We start from the raw sequence: 21,688 nt of genomic DNA, 5'->3' as shown, positions 1-21,688 counted from the left end.
CGTGACTCGTGAAGCGAAAACTTTTGTTTCTGTTGCATTTTGCAAAATAAACCAATTTTCATAGGGCCAAAAAATCCACCTGCTGCTAGCACCGAAACCTTTTACTGAAAAACGAGATTTGTTTTTTTTTTTTTTTTTTAATTAATGAATTTATTTTCGAAACATCAAATTTCGCAATTATATGTTTAGTGGAAATGCAGCTGCCGCCCTGCCTGTTTATATACTGCTCAAAAAAATAAAGGGAACACTTCTAGTGTTAAACACCTGTTTAAGTGTTCCCTTTATTTGTTTGAGCAGTGTAGTATCAAAATTGAGAAAGAGATTTTTTTTTATTAAGATAATTAAACAGAAATATTCATGTAACCGGATCAATTGTTGAGTTTTTCAGGTTGAGGTTGTTACTGGAATAATTCCTGCCTTCGTTTCTTCACCAGGGATGCCAAAAAGTGTGGAGGGTGCTGAGCATTTGTGTCTGGACATGTTGGTAAAAAACCGCTGAAAGTGCTAAACATCCAGCTGTTGTACAGATAAACCCAATCAAACATTTTTCATCACATAATATGCTACCTACACAGGCTCAATGTCAAAGTATACAACATCCAGAGAAAAAAATCTACAACTTCTTGTCTTGAAGACGTCTGCAGGTAAAAACTGTGAAGAAAAACGTGGCTTTTTGTGTTTTTTTCTTTGTTTTCTTTGTTTTTGATCGATGCCAAAAAAAAAAAAAAAAGAAAGTCCCTTTCTTGTCGTTGAGTTGTTTGGTGTTCAAAATGATCGGACAGCTTTTTCTTGTGATTTCACTCAAGCCTTTAAATTGAATCGTGTTTGTCTTTTGTAAGTCGTCAGTGAAGGAGCGATGGACGGAAAAGGAGGCTGGAGTTTTGCCCGTTTTTCTGTCGTTTTGTAGTTTATTTTTGACTCCTGCCGGGAAGACGGGATGATTCTGGAACATTTTGGGCTTCTAAAGTCAGAAATGAAAGGAGAAACAAATCAGCTTTGGAGCTGAAAATAAGAAACGTTTGGAGGTTCATTTTTGTTCGGTCCCATTTCTTTTTGCTCTACAACAAAAGTAGCCGTGATTTATCGCAGCGTAAACCTGGACGTTCAGCAGGTTTTTATTTAAATCATGTACACAGTAAATGAACACCCACTGAAGGTTTAAATTTCTTTTTCACTAATGTAATTATTGTTTTACTGTGGATTTAGTCCAGACTGAAGGTTTTCCATAAACTTGTTTTCTGGCTGGCACAAACTTTACATTTTTAGGTAAACTTTCTCAATCTTTCCACTGATTTCTCAGATTTATTTCCACATCAGGCATGTAGATTATGGGGACGTCCCAATCTTACTGACAAAAGTAGCAAAAATGCAGAAAGGCAGCTTCTTTAGGGTTAAAACATTAAAAATGCAATTTAATTTCCTTCAACATTTCAAATATATTATTATTTATGTTGTTTCTCAACAGAAATATTTTGTATATAAAATGTACATCCAGATTTCAGATACCAAACCGTTTATTCTCTGTGGAGCAGCATTATCACATTCATCATAATGTTGCAAAGAATATTAGTAATGGGGAAAAAACATTTTAATTTGTACATATTTACCTGTTATATTCCACAATAACAAACTAATTTCTTCTAAATGCAGTATTTTATTTTGTAGTAATCTCAATGGTACTGCTGAACCGCCGTAGCATTTAGCATAACTGTCATAAAACGTCTTCAGTAATGTTAAGGTATAATTTTGTTTTGTTAATATAAGGAGAAACAAGTTCTATGTTTATGCTAATGGCAAAATTTAAAAAAGTACCAAGCAAAAATTCAAAATACTCATGCATGTGGCTACTTAGCACATGCTAAATAGCATCTTGCTAGTTAGCAAATGCATGTTAGCTTTAATTTCTTTAATTTGAAGTACTGTATATATACTGAACATTGTCAATCACAAAGTTAACAAAAAAGTATAGCTGCAGTGGTTTAAAGCTAATGGTATATTTTGATGTAGGCTAACTAGCATATGACTTAAGGTCTGTGGTACTATATAAACGCTAAGTTAAGCTAATTAGCCATATGCTGATTAGCTTGAGTAAAATTAAGCTCTGCCTTGACAGGATGAGTTGTGTTGCTTTGAGTCAGTCAGTTGTTAAAACTTTGATCTAAATGAAATCTGAACATTATAGCAGAAAAAGTAAACAAAATATTGGCATTATGCTAGTTAGCTTAGAAGTTCTCTCAATGGTAATCAGTGACTGCAGATTTGACATGAAAATCACTTTTTCTCTTTTAATATGAAGATTTAAATTTGCTAATAAACTTTTAATATTGTACCGTTTCCAGTAGTCTAACAAATTTTAAAGATTAATTCTCATCTTTGAAATATAGGCACAACGTTATTTTTATTTTTTAACAGTTGAAGAGGTTTAATAGCAGTGGCCCGAAAATCATTTTGATAACAGTTTTTGCTCTATAGCAATTATTATTTGGCTAACAGTTCTCTAGCATTACGTTCAAGCTAATTTTAGCTAATTCCGTTATATGCTATTTGTTTGTGTAAAATGCTGCAGTGTGCTGAGTCGAAATGTTTTCAAATGTTTTTTTAAGCTTTCTTTTGTTCTGGATAATTTTACCATACAGTAATGCTTGTTGTTTTACATGACAACTAGCATAAAGCTAAAAGTACAATAGCATTCTATACAAGCTAAGTAGCCATTTGCTAACTTGTATAGAACCCTGTTTGCTGAAATAAAACTGATTTTCAATGTTTCTCAGATCAGAACATCCCTATAAAAAATTTAAGCGTCAACAAATCTCAAAATGTTGTTAGCTTAACGGTTTAGCTTTGGACTTTCATTTGTATTTTTATTACCAATATTCACAAAATCCTAAATAAAATCATTATAAAACTTGTCACTGTTGAACAGTTTGTTTGGGGAAAATTTGGTGCCTTTTTTTTGGCTCGACAGAAAATGGTGGCTTATGTAAAACCTTCAGTGTGTGAGTGTTCTCCTGTGACGTAGCTAGTTACTGAGGCAGAAAACGGCTATTATTACATCTGTTCTTATATATGTATAGAAAAAATATTCTCCCAGTGGCCTTTGGGTCCCTGATGCTGTGCAGCTGTTTGGTTTTTATTAAGCATATGACTGTGATCATCTCAGCAGGACACTGTTTTAATTAGCAAACACACCAACGGGTCATCACTGGGCTGTGCTTTCGGTTGGTTTAGCTCATTTTGCTGTATGTGATATCAGACTATTGTGGTTATTGTTGGAGCGATTTGGGCCTTCCATCATCCTTCTGCCTTGTAATATTTGTTTTTGTATGTTCAAATATGTATGTTAATAATTTTTATTGTTAATGGATAAACTTACACTGTGTGCTTTGTCTTTCTTTCATTTAATCCACATTATGTCACGTTAATCAGAACTAAACTATTTTTTACCCATTATGGGTGTAAAAAGTTGAGTTTCTCTGATGCCTTGACTGCTCAAAAAAGCCCAGATCATCACTCTTTCACTGCCGTGCTCAACACCAGTAAGCTGCCTAAACTGCTGATTTTATATCAGTGTTTACGCTGATGATCATGTAATGAGCTTCAAAAGCAAATTTTTGTTAAATGTTAACTTGTTATACTGAGGTTGATTTTTATTTTGAGACATATTGGATATTCAACAGCCTTTTGGGATTTTTAAAATATTTGCTAAATTAAATTTCTTCCATTTACCCATTATAACTTAAGAAAATGTTGGAAATAAATCAGTTATGCATGGTTCTTTAGTTATTAATTAATTAAATGTGAAATTGATTTAACTTGTGAAAGGCATGCTAAAGTTGCTTGACTTATTAATTTAATGGTTCCTGGGCTGCAGTTTAAACCGTCACTGAGGATCATTAAACATCTGACTGGTTAACATGATCAGCATAATTAAGACTAATCACTTTAACTGGAACTTTAAGCTGGCAGATATTAATCTATGATATGATGCAGAAAGGATTCATTTCAAAATGTCATTGATGACGTACATTTTAGATTTAGCAACAAAAGTCACTTTTTCCCCACAAATCACCAAAATATGTTTTTTCTGACAAATTCAAAAACCGTAGCAGTTAGTCTGTTTGGACCATTTCCACTGAGCGTATTAACGTATCAGGGTATATTTGGTGCTGCAACCAAGCAAAAAATACACGCAAAATGGGTATTTCTAAGCATTTTAACTATTAATTTTTCAATAGAATAAACATTGGATTTGGATTTTTCTTTTTTTATAAACAGGGACCAAAATCACAACAATCTATTCATTTGTTTTTAACTTTGAGGTTCAACTTCTGAAAGTTTTCAACATAATTAAACAGTGAAATAATTTTTTGGGATTAAAACATTTTATTCTTTTAAATGTTATTTTTCACTTCAATTGATGCAAAGTTGTAATAAAAGTGATGATCTGGAGCTGAGGCGGTTCACAGAAGAGTCGACCTGCAGGCTCCTGGTTGAATCACATTTTATTTCAGTGCAGTTTCAGCAGGAGGATTTCAGATGAACAAGCAGAACAAACAAACTTTCCTTTAGTTCTGGTTTTTTGACGGGTTTCTGCAACAAAACGCTCCAAGAATCAGAAAACCGTTGAGTTATTTAAACGGGAAGAAACTTTACGCAGAACAACAACAGAAACAGTAATAATCAGAAAGAAGGAACATTGATTTCTGTAGCTTCTACTGAACATAATAATTATATATTTTGGTGATTAAATCCTACGTTGAACCATAATTACCCTTTAAACCTGAACGGGGACATTGTTTTAATCCTTGGAGCGTGAGGCTGAATCTGGGAACTTTGTGAATAATTCAGAGTAAATATTTATCTGCTGAACGTCAAACATGATCCGCCTGAATGTTTCAGGAAACCGACTTCTCTGCAACGTCTCTGACTTTCACTTTGACGCGGTAAGACATGACAACTAAGAATGTAGCATGCAGCGACTCGTATGGGCTGCAGGGGGCGCTGCTGTGATCCAGAGGTGTGGGCTGTGGTGCGTTCAGGGCCGGCAGCGCTGGATGAAGCGCGGGTACAGGCAGACGTCCCGGATGTGGTGTCGGTTCAGCAGCCAGGTGAGGAAGCGCTCCAGGCCCAGACCGTAGCCGCCGTGGGGACACGAGCCGTACTTCCTCTGCAAAGCCGGAGAACCGGGTCAAGCTGGATCAAACCGGGTCAAACGCGGCAAACGGCTGAGGCTCACCTGGTCTGTGTACCAGTAGTAGGGAGTCGGGTCGATCCCCTCCCTCTTGTATCCCTCCAGAAGCTCGTCAGAGTCCCAGATACGCATCGAGCCGCCGACGATCTCCCCAACGTTCGGCATCAACACGTCCACCTGGGGGCGACGACGAGAAAACTCAGGTTTCCTCCTAACATTCACATCTGTTTCTACACCTGCAGCTCGGACAAAACTTTATAAACATAAAAACTAAATAAATTACAATGTAAAAACAGAGATAAATCATTTTAGAAGCTTTTCTGCTTTTATCAGGTAAAATTCAACTGAAAAACATAAAACTGTTACAATAAACTGTTAGCATCTGGTAAAATTACGACTTTAACTTGAAAAAATTATTCTCGCATTTTTATGATTATATTCTTGTACAACTTTTTTCCTTGTAATATGACTTTATTCTCTTTTCCTCCTTCGGACTCTCATGAAGAGCGCTCCGGTTCTGGATTCTGTCCTGTTCAGTTTTCTAACCCGTCTCTCTGGTCTTACCGACTCGGTGAGGCGCCGGTCCTCTGGGCAGCGCTGCATGTAGAAGGATTTGATCTCGGCCGGGAAGCGGCAGAGCAGGATGGTCTCGTTGATGGCGTCGGTCATCAGCCTCTCCGGAGCTTCAGGGATGTCCTGAGAAAAACCCAGAATGAAACATTAAAGCTCAGCCCAAAGTCCAGACAGATCTGACTTTATAACATCACTAAAAGTGATTCAAATGTAAAAGTCCATTTTATTTACTGGCCAGGAAGATCATAAACTGATTTACTGTCAAGACAACAGCGTCCTCTGCTGGTACGTCTTATAACTGCAACCTTCACCTGAAGAATCTGTCACTTCAGTTTTCTGCTAATGTGACAGATTCTCTGTAGAAAAGCACAAGTGGTAAACAAAGTTATTTGTTTTAAAAATATAAAAGATTAATAAATACTAATTATTTGTATCATTATATTTCTATAATCCTACGAGTGACTCGAATAGTTTGGTTGGTTCTTTCGTTGACGTAAACTCAGCCGTTTCCACAATCCTTCCAAATTCCTGCTACTGATGATCCTTTGATGCTGATGAAGTTTTTCCTTTTGGTTAAACTGATACCAAAGTAGAACTTTACAAGATGCTCAACATTCCTCATTTTCATTTATTATTATTTTCATCTTAAAGTTATAACATTACGACTTTACTCTCACATTTTTACGACTTTATTTTCTTATTTTTACAACTTCACTCGCATTCGTACGACTATTCTTGAATTCATTTCTGTATTAACACTGTTGTATTGTTCTTATAATCTCATTTTTTTTAAAACTGTTTTTTGGGTTTATATGAACTTATACTGGCTTATTTTCGTTAGGAGTGTTTGCACCATTACATCTGGATTAACGGACCCTCCTGATGGTGTGAAAAGATTCAAATCAGAGCAGACTTTGAGTCCGGATTAGTCGTCACCTCTCCAAACTCGTAGTAGGTCCCGTCGTCCTTCTTCACGTCGTGCTCTCTGAGCCACTCGATGGCCTCTGTGTAGTTCATCCTCTTGAAGGGTCTCTTTGGAGGTTTGAAGTCCTGGAAAACAGAAATAAAAACCCAACACTACCAAAGACGCAGTAATAATAAACTAGTGGAGCCGGGCTCTTCTGTGTCGTACCGGGTTGATGTCGTAGAGCAGCTGAGCAGCGGGAGATTTGAGAACCCGGTCCACCACGTCACAGACCAGATCCTCTAGTCGGGTCAGCAGGTCCTCAAAGGAGATGAAGGGACACTCAGCCTCGATGTGAGTGTACCTGAGAAAATGATAAATGACAGATTTTCAGCTGAAGAGCCTAAAAGCTGACCCTTCCCTGGGTTTTCTCTGGGCTGAAATCAGCTAAATGAAGTATTTAAAACCAAAATTAAATAAGATTTTCAAAATATATTCATGGAGTTGGCAAAAAGAGGAGATTTCAGACTGCTGTAGTTCCTCTTAGCAGAAAGTGGTTGAGGTTGATCCTTCCATAAATATCCTGGATGTCTTTAAAATGGAAAAGCTAACAAAACAGAGACTCTATAATATTTGGTACAAATTAGTTGTATATTACTCCACCCTCTCAAGATGCTTTTTGATTCCTCCACGTTTATTCCTTTTCTTTAAATTTTAGATTCTAAAATATATGTTGTTATAAGGTAAAAAGCTGATTTAAGTTCTTTTCTTGTTTCTTTTTAACTCAGGGAAGTTTCTTCATTCTTTCCTGAGTTTCATATAAATATTTCTGATTTTTAATCAACTATAACGAGTAAAATTACAAAAATGAAGGTCTTAACTCTTACATATGACAAATTCACACCCAAAAAGTATCCTAAGGTCTTTCTTTAGAACTGAGGAGTCTTAATGTGAGAATATTTTGGCTCCACTCACTCGGACAGATGTCTGCGGGTTCGGGACTGCTCGGCGCGGTACGACTGGGCGATGCAGAAGGTGTCGCCCAGGGCAGGTATGCAGGTCTCCAGGTAGAGCTGGGAGGATTGTGTCAGGTACGCCTGCTCACCAAAGTAGTCGAGGCTGAACAGCGTGGAGCCGCCCTCCACCTGGGTCTGCACCAGCGTGGGAGGAGTAATCTGAAAAATTAAAGATATGCAAACGTCTGAGAAGATTTGACGCTGAGTGCACTTCATGTTTCATTTAATGAAATAAATATTTCAGTTATATAGTTAACCTCAAATGTAGTAGAAAAACTAAGTACTGCCTACAATGTGTAATTATACACAGCATGCTATCACATAATAAATCAGTTAAATTTAAGAGTTGTTTGAGTTGCTTTGCGTCACCTCGTAATATCCACGGCTGAAGAAGTGGTCCCTGAAGCACTGGGTCACCGTTGATCTCACACGCAGGATCTTGGAGACGTTCTCTCCTCGGATCAGCATGTGCCGGTTGTTCAGCTGGACGTCGACGTCCGACTCTTCGTTCAGCAGGTTGTCGGCGCCGCCTGCTGGAGCTAAGCCCACCAGCTCCCAGAAATCGCAGTGCAACTCGTGGCCACCGGGGGCCTGGCAGGAAAAACTCAGAATGTTTATCACATGTTTAACTAGTTATATCGCTATAATTCTAGAAAAAAATTTAATATTTTATATGTGGCACAGCATAGAAATGTGAAGCCTAGTCACATTCTTAACATTTTAGCAACACTATTTAATACTAAAGTGTTGTTAGAGGGCATGAGAGACATTTTCTTTTTATTACAAATAGTGTCAAAATCAAGTGGTTCAGGCTTCTCTAGATTAAATGCTCCTCATTTTAAATTTTAACATCCATTTATGTATCTTTTTAAAATGTTGCTGCTATTATTTTTCTAACATTTTATTTAACTTAATTCTGGTTTGCCTTTTTTCTTGATGCTAATTATTTTTATTTTATTTGTATCAAAGACAAAAAAATCTGTTTTTTTATCGTTAAGAGTTTATATGCATTTATTTTACTTTTTCATTTTTGTTTTACTGCTTGGAGAAGGTGCGTTTGATTTGTTTACCTGTTTCCCCTCAGGAACCGCAGTGATGGTCCCGTACAGAGCTACAGTACTCTCTGTGGCCAACAGCAGCCCGTTGTAGCACTGACACTAAACATAGGGGGAAAAAAAACACACGCACAAGTTTTGTTATTTAAATAAGTTTTGTACAGAAGGAGCAGAACTTGTTTGAGATTTTCTAAAAGTCTCGCAGGTTTTCTGAAGGTCTAAATATTTTATGAAACTTAAAAGAAAAGAAAATATGACCGTTTGGATCAGGAAATGCAAAGTAATGACAGTTGGAAACAAGTATTACCAGTTTATCAGACAGAACAGACTGGAGGAAACCAGTTCCATCCCTCAGCACAATGAACATCAGGTTCTTCCCTGCAGGAAAAGAGAAAGTCCAGTGAATCCCAGCTCTCATCCAAGCCATGAGGTGCGTTTCATTCTGCTGCGGTTCTCACCCTGCCTCCGGAGGCGGTGGACCCATCCAAACACCTTCACCCTCTCACCTCGCTTGGCCTCCAGCATGTGAATTTTCACCTGGAGAAACAAAACAGGAGCTACATGTTATAAACAGGATTTCTGGTCAAATTTGCCTTTGGAGGACATGGATTCATGGAAGTGTTGACAGGCAAAATGAAGACAAAGCAAAGTGACCAATCTTCCACTTCCTGTGAAACTTCAGCCGTTTATGAGCTGGACTGATGGGAGTACTGTTTAATCATTGCAGGGAATAAAATATGGTGAAAATTGGTATTTTTACAAACCTTAAACCAAGAAAGATCTTTATGATAAAATATTTTGTAATTGAGGAATCTAAAAATTGATTAAAATGTAAAAAAAAAAAAAAAACTTCTGGTCACATTTGTAAATATACTGTCAAACATTCATGTTTCCATTTTGCAGCTTTTTAAAATCCAATCTCAAAGGAAATTCTACCACTTCTTGTTCTAAACATGCAATGGTCTAAGAAGAATGAGAAGAGGAGACCGACCGTCTCAGGCTCAGGAAGGTTCGGGTCATTCACTATCTCGATCTTCTTGGCCTCTTCCAGGTTCTTCTCCCTCCTCTCGTTGTCCTCAGCCTACGCAACAAATAAAAAGACACAATTCAGAGGCACAGTCGCCACCTGGTGGGTAGTTTAAGTAAAAAACGAACCACAAACCTCTTTCTTGTCTTTGGCGTCGTTCTTCATCTGCTCACGGTTGAAGGCTTTCTTAGCGTTCTTCATCTGTGTTTTTGAGATCACCGCCCAGCGCTGAAGACAACAACACACACAAAATCCAGAGGTTTTTACTCAATTTTATTTAAACAGCTGGAACAAACCAGTTGCATTAGGAGGGATGCCATCCTACCATCAAACATAAATGTGTGGAGTTTGTTAGCTCTGCTGGGACTTTAAGTCAGGTGAATATGTGGGGAAGAACCTAATGCCCACTGTTAAGCACAGTGGAGGATGTGTGATGCTGTGGGAACTCACCTCTCCCTCCTTCTGGGATTCCACGTAGATGGTCGGGAACGGCTCCTTCCCAGCAAACAGCAGCGCCTGACAGGTTCAGATCACAAACTGAATTTTAGAAGTAGAAAACAAAACATCTACGGCAAAAAATTTTAAATAAATCTAAAAATCGCTGTTTTTTTGTTTGTTTTGAATTATTTTAATTCAGTCAAGCTTCAAAGACTGCATCTAGTTCAATATAATTAGAAAAAAATTTATTAGAACATTATTAGATTTAGGAATTTCCTCATATTGATCCTTCATATATTGATAATTGGTAAAAAAAAAAAAAAAAAAACATTCAGCTTGATGTCTGCGTGGGGAAAACCTGCCTTTAGGGGAGTTTTGAAGGGTTTCTGCTCCGACCCGTCTCCATCCTGGTCGCTGCCGTGTTTATCAGAGACGTACATCTCAGCTGAGGAACAGAAACAGCAACAACAGGTTTAAAACAAGGATGTAGAGACTCCATGATTTACCTGAAGGAGGTTAAAGTTCAGGCAGTTGACTCTGAAATGTGGAAATGAATCTGAATCACGAACTTGAACAAGGCAGATGATGTGAGGAAATAACCTGCTGGGGAGTTTCTGCTCTGATGAAACAGATAAAAAATCCCTGATGATAATTATATGAATTTAAACTAAACACATTTTTGATCTGGATAAAACCAGGAGGTCACATCAGCCCAACAGATTTAAACTATTTCAATTTTAAAAAACATTTCCAGACTAAAATCAACCATTTTCTCAACTGATTTTTTTTTTATTCAAGATTTTTGTTCAAATATTTACTGTAAATTTTCCTGTTAGCTCCAGACCTGAACTATGTGTCTGATTTATGGTTCCAACAGAAACACAAATATCCAAAGTTTCCGGCTTTGGATTTCTGTATAAAAATTAATCCAAATTAACAAATTAAAATCCCAACCCAAATTAAAACGGCTCATTTTAACCAGAATCTGTTTCTATTAGTTACGAAGAAGAACCCAGATGAGTAAAACTGAAAGTGAAAGAAGGCTAAATGTTGCAACATTGCAGCAGGACATTTTGAGATCAACTCATCTGCAACTGAAACACCAGAAACATTTAACAACTGACTGTAAATAATAATAATTTGATCTATTTAAACCAAAGAATCGGCCCCATCCTGAGTGTTAGATTTACGCTTGGATGCAGAAATGGGGCAAATTTTTTTACAGCCTTCATTTTTGATTGAATTCATAAACCTGAATAAAAGAACCAGCAGTAAACTCGATGTTTGTTGCATTAAATATATATATATAAAAAAGAAAACATATGAAAACAAAATGACAATGAATAAGCAGTAAATAGTGAAAGGGAGAAAAGGGGGTCTAAAATATTATTTAATTTCTGGTTTTGGGTTACACTGAGGTTATATTTACATTAATAAAACTTTTGCTCCTTCTTTGCACCAGATTCAGAAAATAAGCAAAGAATACAGAAATATAGAAACAAGGGATGACAGGTTGGAAACATAGTATAACTTTTTAGAATATATAATACAGGATATAGTGTAACAGGAGAAAAAGGCCATATATACATCTTGATAAAATTATATACAATTTAAAAAATGTTAATTTACATTTTTGTAAATTAAGTCAAAAAAGAAACTCCTGTATTACATAGATTTATTACAGAAATACACATTTTAAGTGTTTATTTGTGTCAATTTAGATGATTATCGCCAAAAGAAAAACAGGAAAAATATAACATAACAGCTGTAGTCCTCAGGTGACACCATATGTCTTATAGTTAAACAGATACAACCGAGAAACCTTTTTAAATTCCGTTTTTATTAAGTTACCCGATTAATTAAAGTATCGTGACTGAAAATGTTGCATTTCCTCCACAGACTGGTCGTCGTATTTTATCCCTTTAACCTCCGCATTGCAGATGGACAGCCACCTTAGCCTGAATTAGCCCAACATTAGCTTCCAGTCTTTATTTACGTTTTTCATTCAGTCTGTAAGCGAACAATAAGACCAGTTATAGTAAAATAGATCAAACTAGAGACTCACTGATTGATAAAGCAGAGATTTAACCACCTTTATCATCGCTATACCGATCCAGACAGAAACACACACATGTCCCTGCTAACCAGCTAGCTCCCCCTGGACAGGCTCATTTATCTCTTACCGACCGAGACTTGGTCCACACCTTTAGTTATCTCCGTCGCCATGTCGGCCCACGTCTAAAAACACCTCGCTGAAAGCAAAAGGTGGCAAATTTGTATTAAAAATCTAAATCAGCCTTCAGAAACGAACACCGGCGACGTCCCCGGGTTCCTAACGTGCAACTTTGCATCAGCCTACGGCAGCTTCATAGAGAAGGCGAGACAGATATCTGATTGGTCAGTCTGGAAACGTCACGCATATTGCTTTGAATCTGATTGGTTACATTCCATGTCAACAACTGTTGTATTCAATGTTAGCTTGAAATCATATTTAAGGTTGTTCAGAGGAAGAGAAACTAATAATATTTGTTTCACGTAAGATACATTTCATTTCGAAATTACATTTATGAGACTTCACTTACATTTTTAAACCAAAGAGCAATATAACATTTACCCGTTTTTCTACTATATACCATAAAATCATATTTTTATATCCGTGATTGGACGTATCATGAAGAAAAGAGGCGTGGTTATTGCAGATTCTTTTTCTGTCAGGTGTCATGTGATGCATTCAATTGACACGTAAAGTCGGAAATTAGAGCTACGTCACACCGGGATCGATCTCATTATGATTGTTAATAAATGACAGAAAATATTTATACAGAGCTACAAGTAAGATGTTACAAATTACAATTCTAAGATTATTTTACACAGAGCTTTATAAAAATAAGCTTTATAAATTATAAGGTAAAATAAACACACCTGAGCTAAGAAACAGGCCAGAGATTAACATTTAAGATTTAACCCACATTTATTGCAATCAGAGACATTTTAAAGAAATGCAAGGTAAACAATGTCATTCACTTAAAGTAGAAATAAGCAGATTTAATGTTTGACTTTGATCAAAAAGTGATTATGTCCACAAAAAGACAGAAAAAAATTACAAATTTGTCCATAAAGTTACCAAAGTGTTTTATTTAGATTTTTAAATAAATTAGTTTATCAATGTTACACTGTAAATATTATAGTATGTCAAATTTTGTTACATTATGTACATTTTCATCACTTCATCTCATATCAGATCTCATTTTTATTGACTGCTGCTCTTTTCCCCATTTCAGGTCTTACTTATGGAGAAATAAACAAAAATGTCTGACTTTATCAATTTAAAACAAAAAAAAAGAAATTAAACTTTTCCAATGATTTAATATTTTTTCTGTCCATCCAACACATTTCAATATATTTAGTAATAGAATATATTGACGTCAAGGTGGAATATCCATCTGCTGTTTTTATTTTTTCACTTACAGCACAATATTTCTGCATTTCGATCACTTAAGTGGACTCACATCCAAATACTAAATTGATGTCTTTCTGTGTTCAATATTTAGTGTTTAATTTGGTAACTTTTCTTCAGTTTTTCCTTTCATATTTCTTATTTATTTGCACATTATTTATTTATGTGTAAAAGAAATAGGAATGCAACTAATGTGGATTTTTACTGCTGCAGAACATAAAGGAGAATTATTTTAATCAAATAAATCTCAAACTGACCAAAGGTCACAGATCTGAACTGAGGCGCCCCTATACAAACCGAATCCAGGACAGAGAGGTCGGGTGAACGTTGTCTGGACTCTGTGCAGGAGGCTCATGTTGTTGTCAGAGACGCTGTAGAAGGACAGAACACCTGCACTGTGATCCAGGTAAACTCCTATTCTGGATGAAATTGGACCTGAGACTGGAGTTCTGATCGAGTTATGTCTGATTTCATAACTTTTATCGTAACACTGCAAAGCCCAGGACTTTTTATTGTTTCCAAACGCACTTTCTTCACCTTTCCTGCTGATGTCTTTATATGAAACTGCTAGAAAACCATCCCAGCTGGAATACAACATTTCCCACTCCACCTCCCAGTAACAACGCCCAGTTAGACTTTCACAACACAAAATCTGGGGCCAGCATGAGAACTTATCTGGGTGATCCACAGGAACGTCATTTATTATGTAAAAATAAGCCTTTCGTGGACATTTATAACTGACCCACTTGTGTGCAGTCCTTAGATCTAGTGTGAGAGGACAGGCGTACTGCAGGAACTCCTCTCTGGTCTGAGGTTCTGCCTGTGGAACCAGAACCTTCACATCGGTTCCAGTTGGTGGAACTGGGCTCCAGTCCTCGGTGAGCAGCTCCTCCAGTTTGTCCCTCAGCTCAGAAACCGTTCCCTCTGCGTCTCGTCTGAAGCTCTCAGGCTGACCGTCGATGCGGGTCGGGTCGGAAGCCTCTCCGAGTCGGTCCAGGGAGCCGTAGTTCTGCAGAAAGCGGATGTGGTCACTGGTCTGCTGCAGCTCCTCCACCATGGCGGCTCTCCTCCTCAGATCCCTGATCTCCTCCTCCAGCGCCTCCTGCAGCTCCTTCACTTTGTTCACCTCAGATTCCTGCCGAGATCGGATCTGCTGCTTCACGGCGGTGAAGATCTTCTCTGCGTTTCTCAGGGCCTCGTCAGCAGACCGATGGATGTCCTTCTCCACCTGCTGCAGCTTCTCCACCTCCTGCTCTCTGCCCTGGATTCTCCGCTGGACGTCCTGCCGACGCGCCGCCAGCTCCTTCTGCTTGTTGCTCATCGCAGCGGCGGCAGAAAGCGTCTGGTGGCCTTTATGCTCGTCCATCAAGCAGAGGTAGCAGATGCAGCTCTGGTCGGTGCGGCAGAAGATCTTCATCACCTCGCTGTGCAGCGGGCAGACGCTGTCCTCCAGCTGCCGGGACGGCTCCACCAGCTTGTGCTTCTTCAGGGCGGAGATGGAGAAGTGAGGCTGGAGGTGCTGCTCACAGAACGACACCAAACACTGCAGGCACGACTTCACTGCTTTCTGCTCCTCCTCACTGCAGAAATCACACAACACGTCTACAGAGAGAACAGGTTGGATCAAAGTTAGCATAGCTAGCTAAACCTGAGGAAATAATGAAAACTGAGAAAATGTTGTGGTACATTTGGGCAGAGAACAGAAAATCTGTACTCAAGTCAGAGTAGAACGATTTTTACTCAAGTAAAAAAAAGTAGCCATCCAAAAATTAGTAAAAAAGTATTAAAAAATCAAACAATCAATAATTTAATATTTAAAAATTGCATCATCAGACAGACCAAAATATCAAACTAAGTGAAAATTTTGGTATAATAATAATAATAATAATAAAAAAAATCTAAATCAGACAAAAGAAAATTTTTCCAAATCAGTTTCTTTCAATAAAAAAAAACTTATGAAACTTTAACATAAACTGCAGGTGTGTCTCTGGCGAATATTTGGTTTAAACATGTTTGGTTTTTTTCATTCAGCGGGTAAAAAAAATCCAGAAATTTTACTCAAAAGTGGCGATAATAATGATACTTCATAATGAAATTACTCAAGTAAAAGTAATTAGTTGCTACTCTGGTTATAATGTAATGATTGTTTCTAAGTTAGAGAAGAACGAGGAAGAGGTAGCTGGTGGCTTGTTTACTGTTGTCATAGCAACTCCACAGCCACCGCCTGCCAAAATCAGTTGATCACCTGATTTAGGTCACACCTAAGTTCACGGAGGTGTGACGTCACATGAGACCATACTAGCAAACACTGTAAAAACTAATTAAAACTAATTAACTGAATTCCAGAAACAAAAAGCCACAACAAAATAAAAGTGAATATAATGGAAACCCGGAGCTTCTCTCACCCTGGTTGGGCTCGTCGGGAGCCGCCTGCGGGCCGCTCTTCCTCTTCTCCTCCACCAGCTCCGCCAGCACGGAGCTCCTCACCAGCACCGGCCTCGGGCTGAAGCGCTGCCTGCACTGCGGGCAGCTTTGGCTTTCCTCCGCCGCGTCCCAGTACCTCCCGATGCAGGCCAGGCAGTAGCTGTGGCCGCAGGGAATCGTTGCCGGATCCTTCATGAGATCCAAGCAGATGGAGCAGCTGAGTTTGTCCTGCTGCAGTTTCACTTCTGGCTGCGCCATTTCTGAGCTGCTTTCAGAGCCAGACACCCGGAAGAGGCAGAGCAGCGGCGGGGATAGCGCCCCCTATGCTTCACAGCCAGAGCTGGGGAGATTCTTTACTTTAAATAGGAATTATTTAATTAAGAAAAAAAATACACGTTCATTTTTACTCAGTTTGAAGCGAAATATTTAGTTGCTGATTAAATATCTAATATTGATCCTTAATAAGTTACTGAGCTAAATAGTTAATTTGTAAGCTAAATATTCAGTTTGGAGCCAAACACTTAGCTTGTAGCGAAATATTTGGGTTGTTTGATTTTTCATTTCAAACTAAATATTTTGCTTGCTAAGTAAGTATTTAGTTTTGGGCTAAATAGTTAGCAATCCAACTAGTTCAGTTATAAGCTAAACATTTAGTGGAGCTACATATTTAGCTTGCTAACTAAATAGTTTGGAGCTAAATATTTAGGTTGCTAACAAACATTTGAGGTCTGAGCCTAATTCTCTTTAGTATCTGCAAGTTGCTTCTGACTTTTTTCTATCACACTTTTTCCTTCCACTTAATTTCCCATTAATATTCTTAAATACAGCACATAGTGAACAACAAGCTCAGCTTTAGAGTCCGGTTGTGGTTTATGATTTTGTAGCCATAACATTTATGTTGTGGCTCAGAAATGGTGCAGCCAGAAGTGAAACTAGAGCAGGACAAACTCAGCTGCTACATTTTAATATTAATAACATAATATTAAAATGTAAATATTAAAATTAACTGTTTAAAACTGAAGCAAACCGGAAGCGCATGCCTTTGAAAACAGATTGTGTTTTTATTTACAGCGATTTCAACAGAATTACAATATAAACGACTGACAGACGGAGCAACAGGAGGGACGCTGGAGGTCCGTTCTTCTTCTTCTGCTTCTCCTTTGGCAGACGGGAAAACCCCTCGACTGTTTCTGCAGCCTCTCCTCATCCTCATCCTCCTCTTCCTCCCTCAGTGACTCTCTCCTTTCTTCCCGACAACCTGCAGAATGAAAACATGAGAACGTCTCTGTTGAGCGGGCGGCTTTAAGCCTCGATAAGAGCAGGTTTGTTGCTCCGTATCGCGGCTTTAAGCCTCGATGAAAGCAGGTTTGTTGCTCCGTATCGCGGATTTAAGCCTCGATGAAAGCAGGTTTGTTGCTCCGTATCGCGGCTTTAAGCCTCGATAAGAGCAGGTTTGTTGCTCCGTATCGCGGCTTTAAGCCTCGATGAAAGCAGGTTTGTTGCTCCGTATCGCGGATTTAAGCCTCGATGAAAGCAGGTTTGTTGCTCCGTATCGCGGCTTTAAGCCTCGATAAGAGCAGGTTTGTTGCTCCGTATCGCGGATTTAAGCCTCGATGAAAGCAGGTTTGTTGCTCCGTACCCGTTTGAAGTCGTTCATGTTGGTGGCCTGGACCGGAGTGCCGATGAACGTCAGGTAGTTGATCTTCGTCGTTTCCTCGTCTCCCTGGTTTGACTTGACAAACAGCTGCAGAAGGAAAACAGGAAATGCATGAGACTCAACATCCGGGTGTCCAACCTGCGGCTCGGGGGCCATTTACGGCCCGTTGAGTAGCTTTATACTCCAGTAAATGCAGCTGATGCAGATGGAGTTTGGGTGAGATTTTCAAAAACAAATTTATTTAACATACTGACCACTGTTCCTCATCTAGTACTTTCTCCTGCTGCTCTCCGTATCTGCAGTTTGTTTGTCTGGTTCTGTCCAGTGGACCCACCTGGTCGTATTTTAGTTCATTTAACTTTCAGATGTTGTTTTCCTCACCGTGACACTCTGGACGTTCTGAAACTTGACGTAGCGCAGCGGGATCAGGCCGTCGTCTTTGCAGTCCTCCTCAGACAGCTCCAGGGTCTGGGTGGCTTTACTCCGCTCGGCGTCGTCAAAGTCCATCGACCGAGGAAGGTTGATGAAGACCTTCAGGACCTTCGGGGCCCGGGCTGAGGCGAGACGACACGCGGTGAAGGAGGGTCGGGTTTTAAACGCCTCACCTTAAAAAAAAACTCACCTAAATCTGAACACTGGAGCTTCATGGAGAAAAGCTTGACCGGCTGGTTGAAGGCGATCGTTATCAGCAGCTGGAGAAGGAAACGGTTATCAGTAAAGCGAACAGGAAGTGTGAATCCCCCGTCACTCGGGGTCAGAGGTCACCTGCTCGTCGCAGTCGGACTCCAGGCAGGACGAGTCTTTGATTAAGCAGTTGTCGAAGCCGCAGTCGTCGCTCTCGTTGAGGCACTCGCAGCCGGCTTTGTTGACAAATGGCATGAGGTCCATCTGAGCGACACAAACAGAGAGGTCAGAGGTCAGAGCGGGTCGAACCGGTCCCAGTCTCTGCTGACTGGAACCGGAGAACGTTCTTAACTGGTTCCATTTGGATACAAACACAAAATAATGTTCTAACATGAAGACACAGCCTGACTTCAAAGTTTCCTTTAGGAAATCTTGATCTTCCACAGAATTTATAGAACTGAAATTTTACTCCATCATTTGTGTTTTCATTTCATCTGCTTTATTTCTGATCAGAGTAACTGAATATAATGAAGGGGCATCACTTAGGATGTTTTTCTCCTGATAGTCCGGTACATTTGGTTCTATTGGTACCAGAACTCCATCATCTGCTCCACCTCCAGCTGGGTTCTGAGTCAAAAAAACCTGTTCCCCTCCTGGCCTGTGGGGGCGCTGCACCAAGAACCACTGAAGGAAACGACTCAAAAATCTCTGAAGATGCTGAGAGCAACTTCCTGTTTCACCAGATGGAAACAAGATGGAGGCGTCAGATTTTAGCGGTTTCATGAATTATTTCTCCCATTAGCACTAAGCTAATACAGTTGTTTTGGTGTTATTTACCCAGAATGCACTGCTCTGTAGCCCACTTTCTGCTTTTGGAGCGCTCTCTGGTCTGCTTGGGGTTCACATATGCATTCAAACTGAACCAGAGTTCACGTCAACCGAACCCAGACCGAAGTCTGAAGTCCAGAGTTTGTTTAGTTTTGGTTTGGTGACAAATTCACTCCACAAACAAACTGGAGTTCAACTAAAGTGGACGGAACAGGCCTGGTGTGAATGCAGCCTTTAACATCGCTACAAACACATTTTGGATTTGAACAGACACCTAATAATATCCAGCTTTCTTCAGTCTCCCAGCAACCAGCTCTGCCAAGCAAGGGCGCAATTTGGAGGTGGGTGCACTTCTCCCCCATTGGAGTAGTGCCCCTTATTTTAACTGCTCTTGGCAGAATCCGTTTGGCCAACAGCTCTACAGTAAATCACTCTGATAAAACACCAAACTTGAGCTTTTCATATTTCTATTCAGGCGTTTTTTCACTCCAAGAAGCAGATTTTTCTGTCTGTCATTTTCCCAAACTCAGAAATCCAGCTTGGACAAAAACATCTGGTTTAAACTCTGATCACTGATCTTAGCTCTACAGGGATAATCCAGAACCAGGCCTGGACCCGTGTGGTGGAGTAAACTCACGTATCCCTTGGGAATGTCCGAGTCCTCGTTGTTTCCCGGGTCGTTCTCTGTGTGCTGTTTGATCTTCTCCTCCAGGCCCGCCGCGTCCGCCCCCTGGTACTGGTCCACCCGGACCCGGTTCCTGAAGAACAGGAAGGTGGGCGTCGCTGAGATGTTGTTGGCTCCCGCCGTCCCCTGAGGAAACAGAAAAACAACTTTTCTTTCAACTGACTTTGAGATCTCAGTTTTAAAAACAGGATTAATGACGTTAAAAAGTCTGAGCAGGAAAATCCCTTTCAGATTCAACCTGTAGAACCTCAAGTTGTTTAGTTTTAGACTAATTTATTCATTTTAAAACAACTTTGGATGGATGTTTGGGATCATACAGAAATAAAAGGCTTGATGACATGTTTACCTGACAGACATGAACGTCGACCTCCAGGAAAACCACATGTGGATATTTGTTGCTGAACATGTTAAAAGCCGGAGCTATTCTGATGCACGGCCGACAGCTGCAGGGAAGAGCAGGACATCAGAAAACTTCATATTTAAAAATTACACCACAGACCAAAATATACAGTTAAATGGACATTTTTGGTATTTTAAGGCCCAAATGACAATAATTCATATAAATAAAAAAAATCTGTTCCTCTCAAAAAAGACAAAGTACTGAAATAATCTTAAAAACTGCTTGAAAACGTATTCAATCAAAGATGTAGAAATTTATACGTTCACATTATTTTAGTTTTAAAGTAGATCCAGTTAAGCTGTAAGAGTTTTAAGCCACATTAAAGGTGGAAGAAGTTCTGAAATTAGGATTGATTTGATTTTTTCTTATACTGACGAAACATAGAAAAACATAAACTGGTACAGCCTTACACTGTTCCGGTTATTATTCATATATTTCTGTATATTACACCAGAACCTTGTGAGTACAGCGGGGCTACACCTCTGCAGCTAACTTACTGTAATACTGCCAAGTCATTGTAAGCAGCAGAGCTAGTTAGCTTCCACCGGCTAACAGCAGCATGAATCTGGGAGAAAATCAGAGCTACTCCAGCATTCAGCTGGTTTTACGTCTTTAAATCTTGATCTTCCACGTCCACAGGACCGACACGCAGAGCCTGGTTAGTCGCCCTCGGCCCGTGTGGAGAATCTTACCCGGCCATTGTGAACTTCACCACGGCTAGCCTGGAGCCGGCGGCCGCTAACTCCGGCTGGAAGTCCGGGTCGCTGCCGATCACTTTAACGCCAACCATGGTCCGGTTGTGGGCTGGGGTCCGAGCCTGGTCCTCCGGGAGATGTTCAGAGCAGGAAACCGGGCAGCCTGGTGGGTTAAACGGTTTTGTTTTTAGCTTTCTGTCACAAAATTAGCTCAGCTGCACACCATGGGAACACACTGCACCGTTAAGAACGGAGACTCCTGATTGGTCAATTCCTGACAGGAAAGGCGGAGTTTGTTCTTCTTCTTTGGTTCCTTAACTCCTCTTTGCTGCCCTCACGTGGAAACGGAACAAACAGCTTTCATTAAAACCTTCGACCATTCAGGTCATTTGCGGCTCCGTGGGTGTTTTTAAAACCTCTTTTTGGTTCCGTCATCTACATTTATCTTGGACTGGAATTAATGTAGTTCATAATAATAACTAGAAAACTTCTTCAAGATTTATATGGTTCCTTTGGTGTGTGACACCCATGATTATGATCTATATTTTGTTTCCTAGCTAGGCTGCAGGTTTTTTATTTTTTATTTCTAAATCCCATTAAGGATTCTTTATAATTATTAAATAAAACAAGCAAGAGTTTCTGTTAGGTTTATTTTGAAGTCAAACAGATTCATTTTTTATTGCCTCATGTAGCTAGATTTAGGTTAGCTGTTAG

General features: G+C 39.4%; 3 protein-coding genes across 4 annotated transcripts; all 3 read right to left on the bottom strand.

Moving 5' to 3' along the window:
* Window positions 1–4,484: 4,484 nt before the first annotated feature.
* On the bottom strand, window positions 4,485–12,574 carry nars1 (asparaginyl-tRNA synthetase 1). 2 transcript variants are annotated; one of them, XM_032570820.1, is made up of 15 exons: window positions 12,388–12,574; window positions 10,567–10,649; window positions 10,217–10,282; window positions 9,902–9,994; window positions 9,731–9,820; window positions 9,198–9,276; window positions 9,047–9,117; window positions 8,755–8,841; window positions 8,054–8,275; window positions 7,644–7,843; window positions 6,897–7,032; window positions 6,701–6,814; window positions 5,756–5,887; window positions 5,237–5,368; window positions 4,485–5,167 (listed from the first exon to the last, which is right to left on the bottom strand). In XM_032570820.1, the coding sequence occupies exons 1-15, from the start codon at window positions 12,428–12,430 to the stop codon at window positions 5,036–5,038; spliced, it is 1,680 nt and encodes a 559-aa protein (XP_032426711.1). In that variant the 5' UTR covers window positions 12,431–12,574; the 3' UTR covers window positions 4,485–5,035. The 2 variants fall into 2 exon arrangements, with proteins under 2 accessions (XP_032426711.1, XP_032426712.1); XM_032570821.1 differs by having other exon boundaries at window positions 12,409–12,574.
* A 576-nt stretch (window positions 12,575–13,150) lies between these two features.
* LOC116724996 (tripartite motif-containing protein 16-like) lies at window positions 13,151–16,391 on the bottom strand. Its single transcript, XM_032570822.1, has 2 exons — window positions 16,067–16,391; window positions 13,151–15,263 (listed from the first exon to the last, which is right to left on the bottom strand). Exons 1-2 carry the CDS (start codon window positions 16,341–16,343, stop codon window positions 13,909–13,911), a joined length of 1,632 nt encoding a protein of 543 aa, XP_032426713.1. The 5' UTR covers window positions 16,344–16,391; the 3' UTR covers window positions 13,151–13,908.
* Window positions 16,392–17,122: 731 nt separating this feature from the next.
* On the bottom strand, window positions 17,123–21,250 carry txnl1 (thioredoxin-like 1). The gene is made up of 8 exons (XM_032570504.1): window positions 20,972–21,250; window positions 20,226–20,322; window positions 19,832–20,005; window positions 18,508–18,630; window positions 18,365–18,434; window positions 18,124–18,296; window positions 17,725–17,829; window positions 17,123–17,343 (listed from the first exon to the last, which is right to left on the bottom strand). Exons 1-8 carry the CDS (start codon window positions 21,067–21,069, stop codon window positions 17,314–17,316), a joined length of 870 nt encoding a protein of 289 aa, XP_032426395.1. The 5' UTR covers window positions 21,070–21,250; the 3' UTR covers window positions 17,123–17,313.
* Window positions 21,251–21,688: the final 438 nt, after the last annotated feature.

The sequence above is a fragment of the Xiphophorus hellerii genome, chromosome 8 (genome assembly GCF_003331165.1).
Source record: "Xiphophorus hellerii strain 12219 chromosome 8, Xiphophorus_hellerii-4.1, whole genome shotgun sequence".
Lineage (NCBI taxonomy): Eukaryota > Metazoa > Chordata > Actinopteri > Cyprinodontiformes > Poeciliidae > Xiphophorus > Xiphophorus hellerii.
This window is presented reverse-complemented; position numbering and strand designations above follow the sequence as displayed.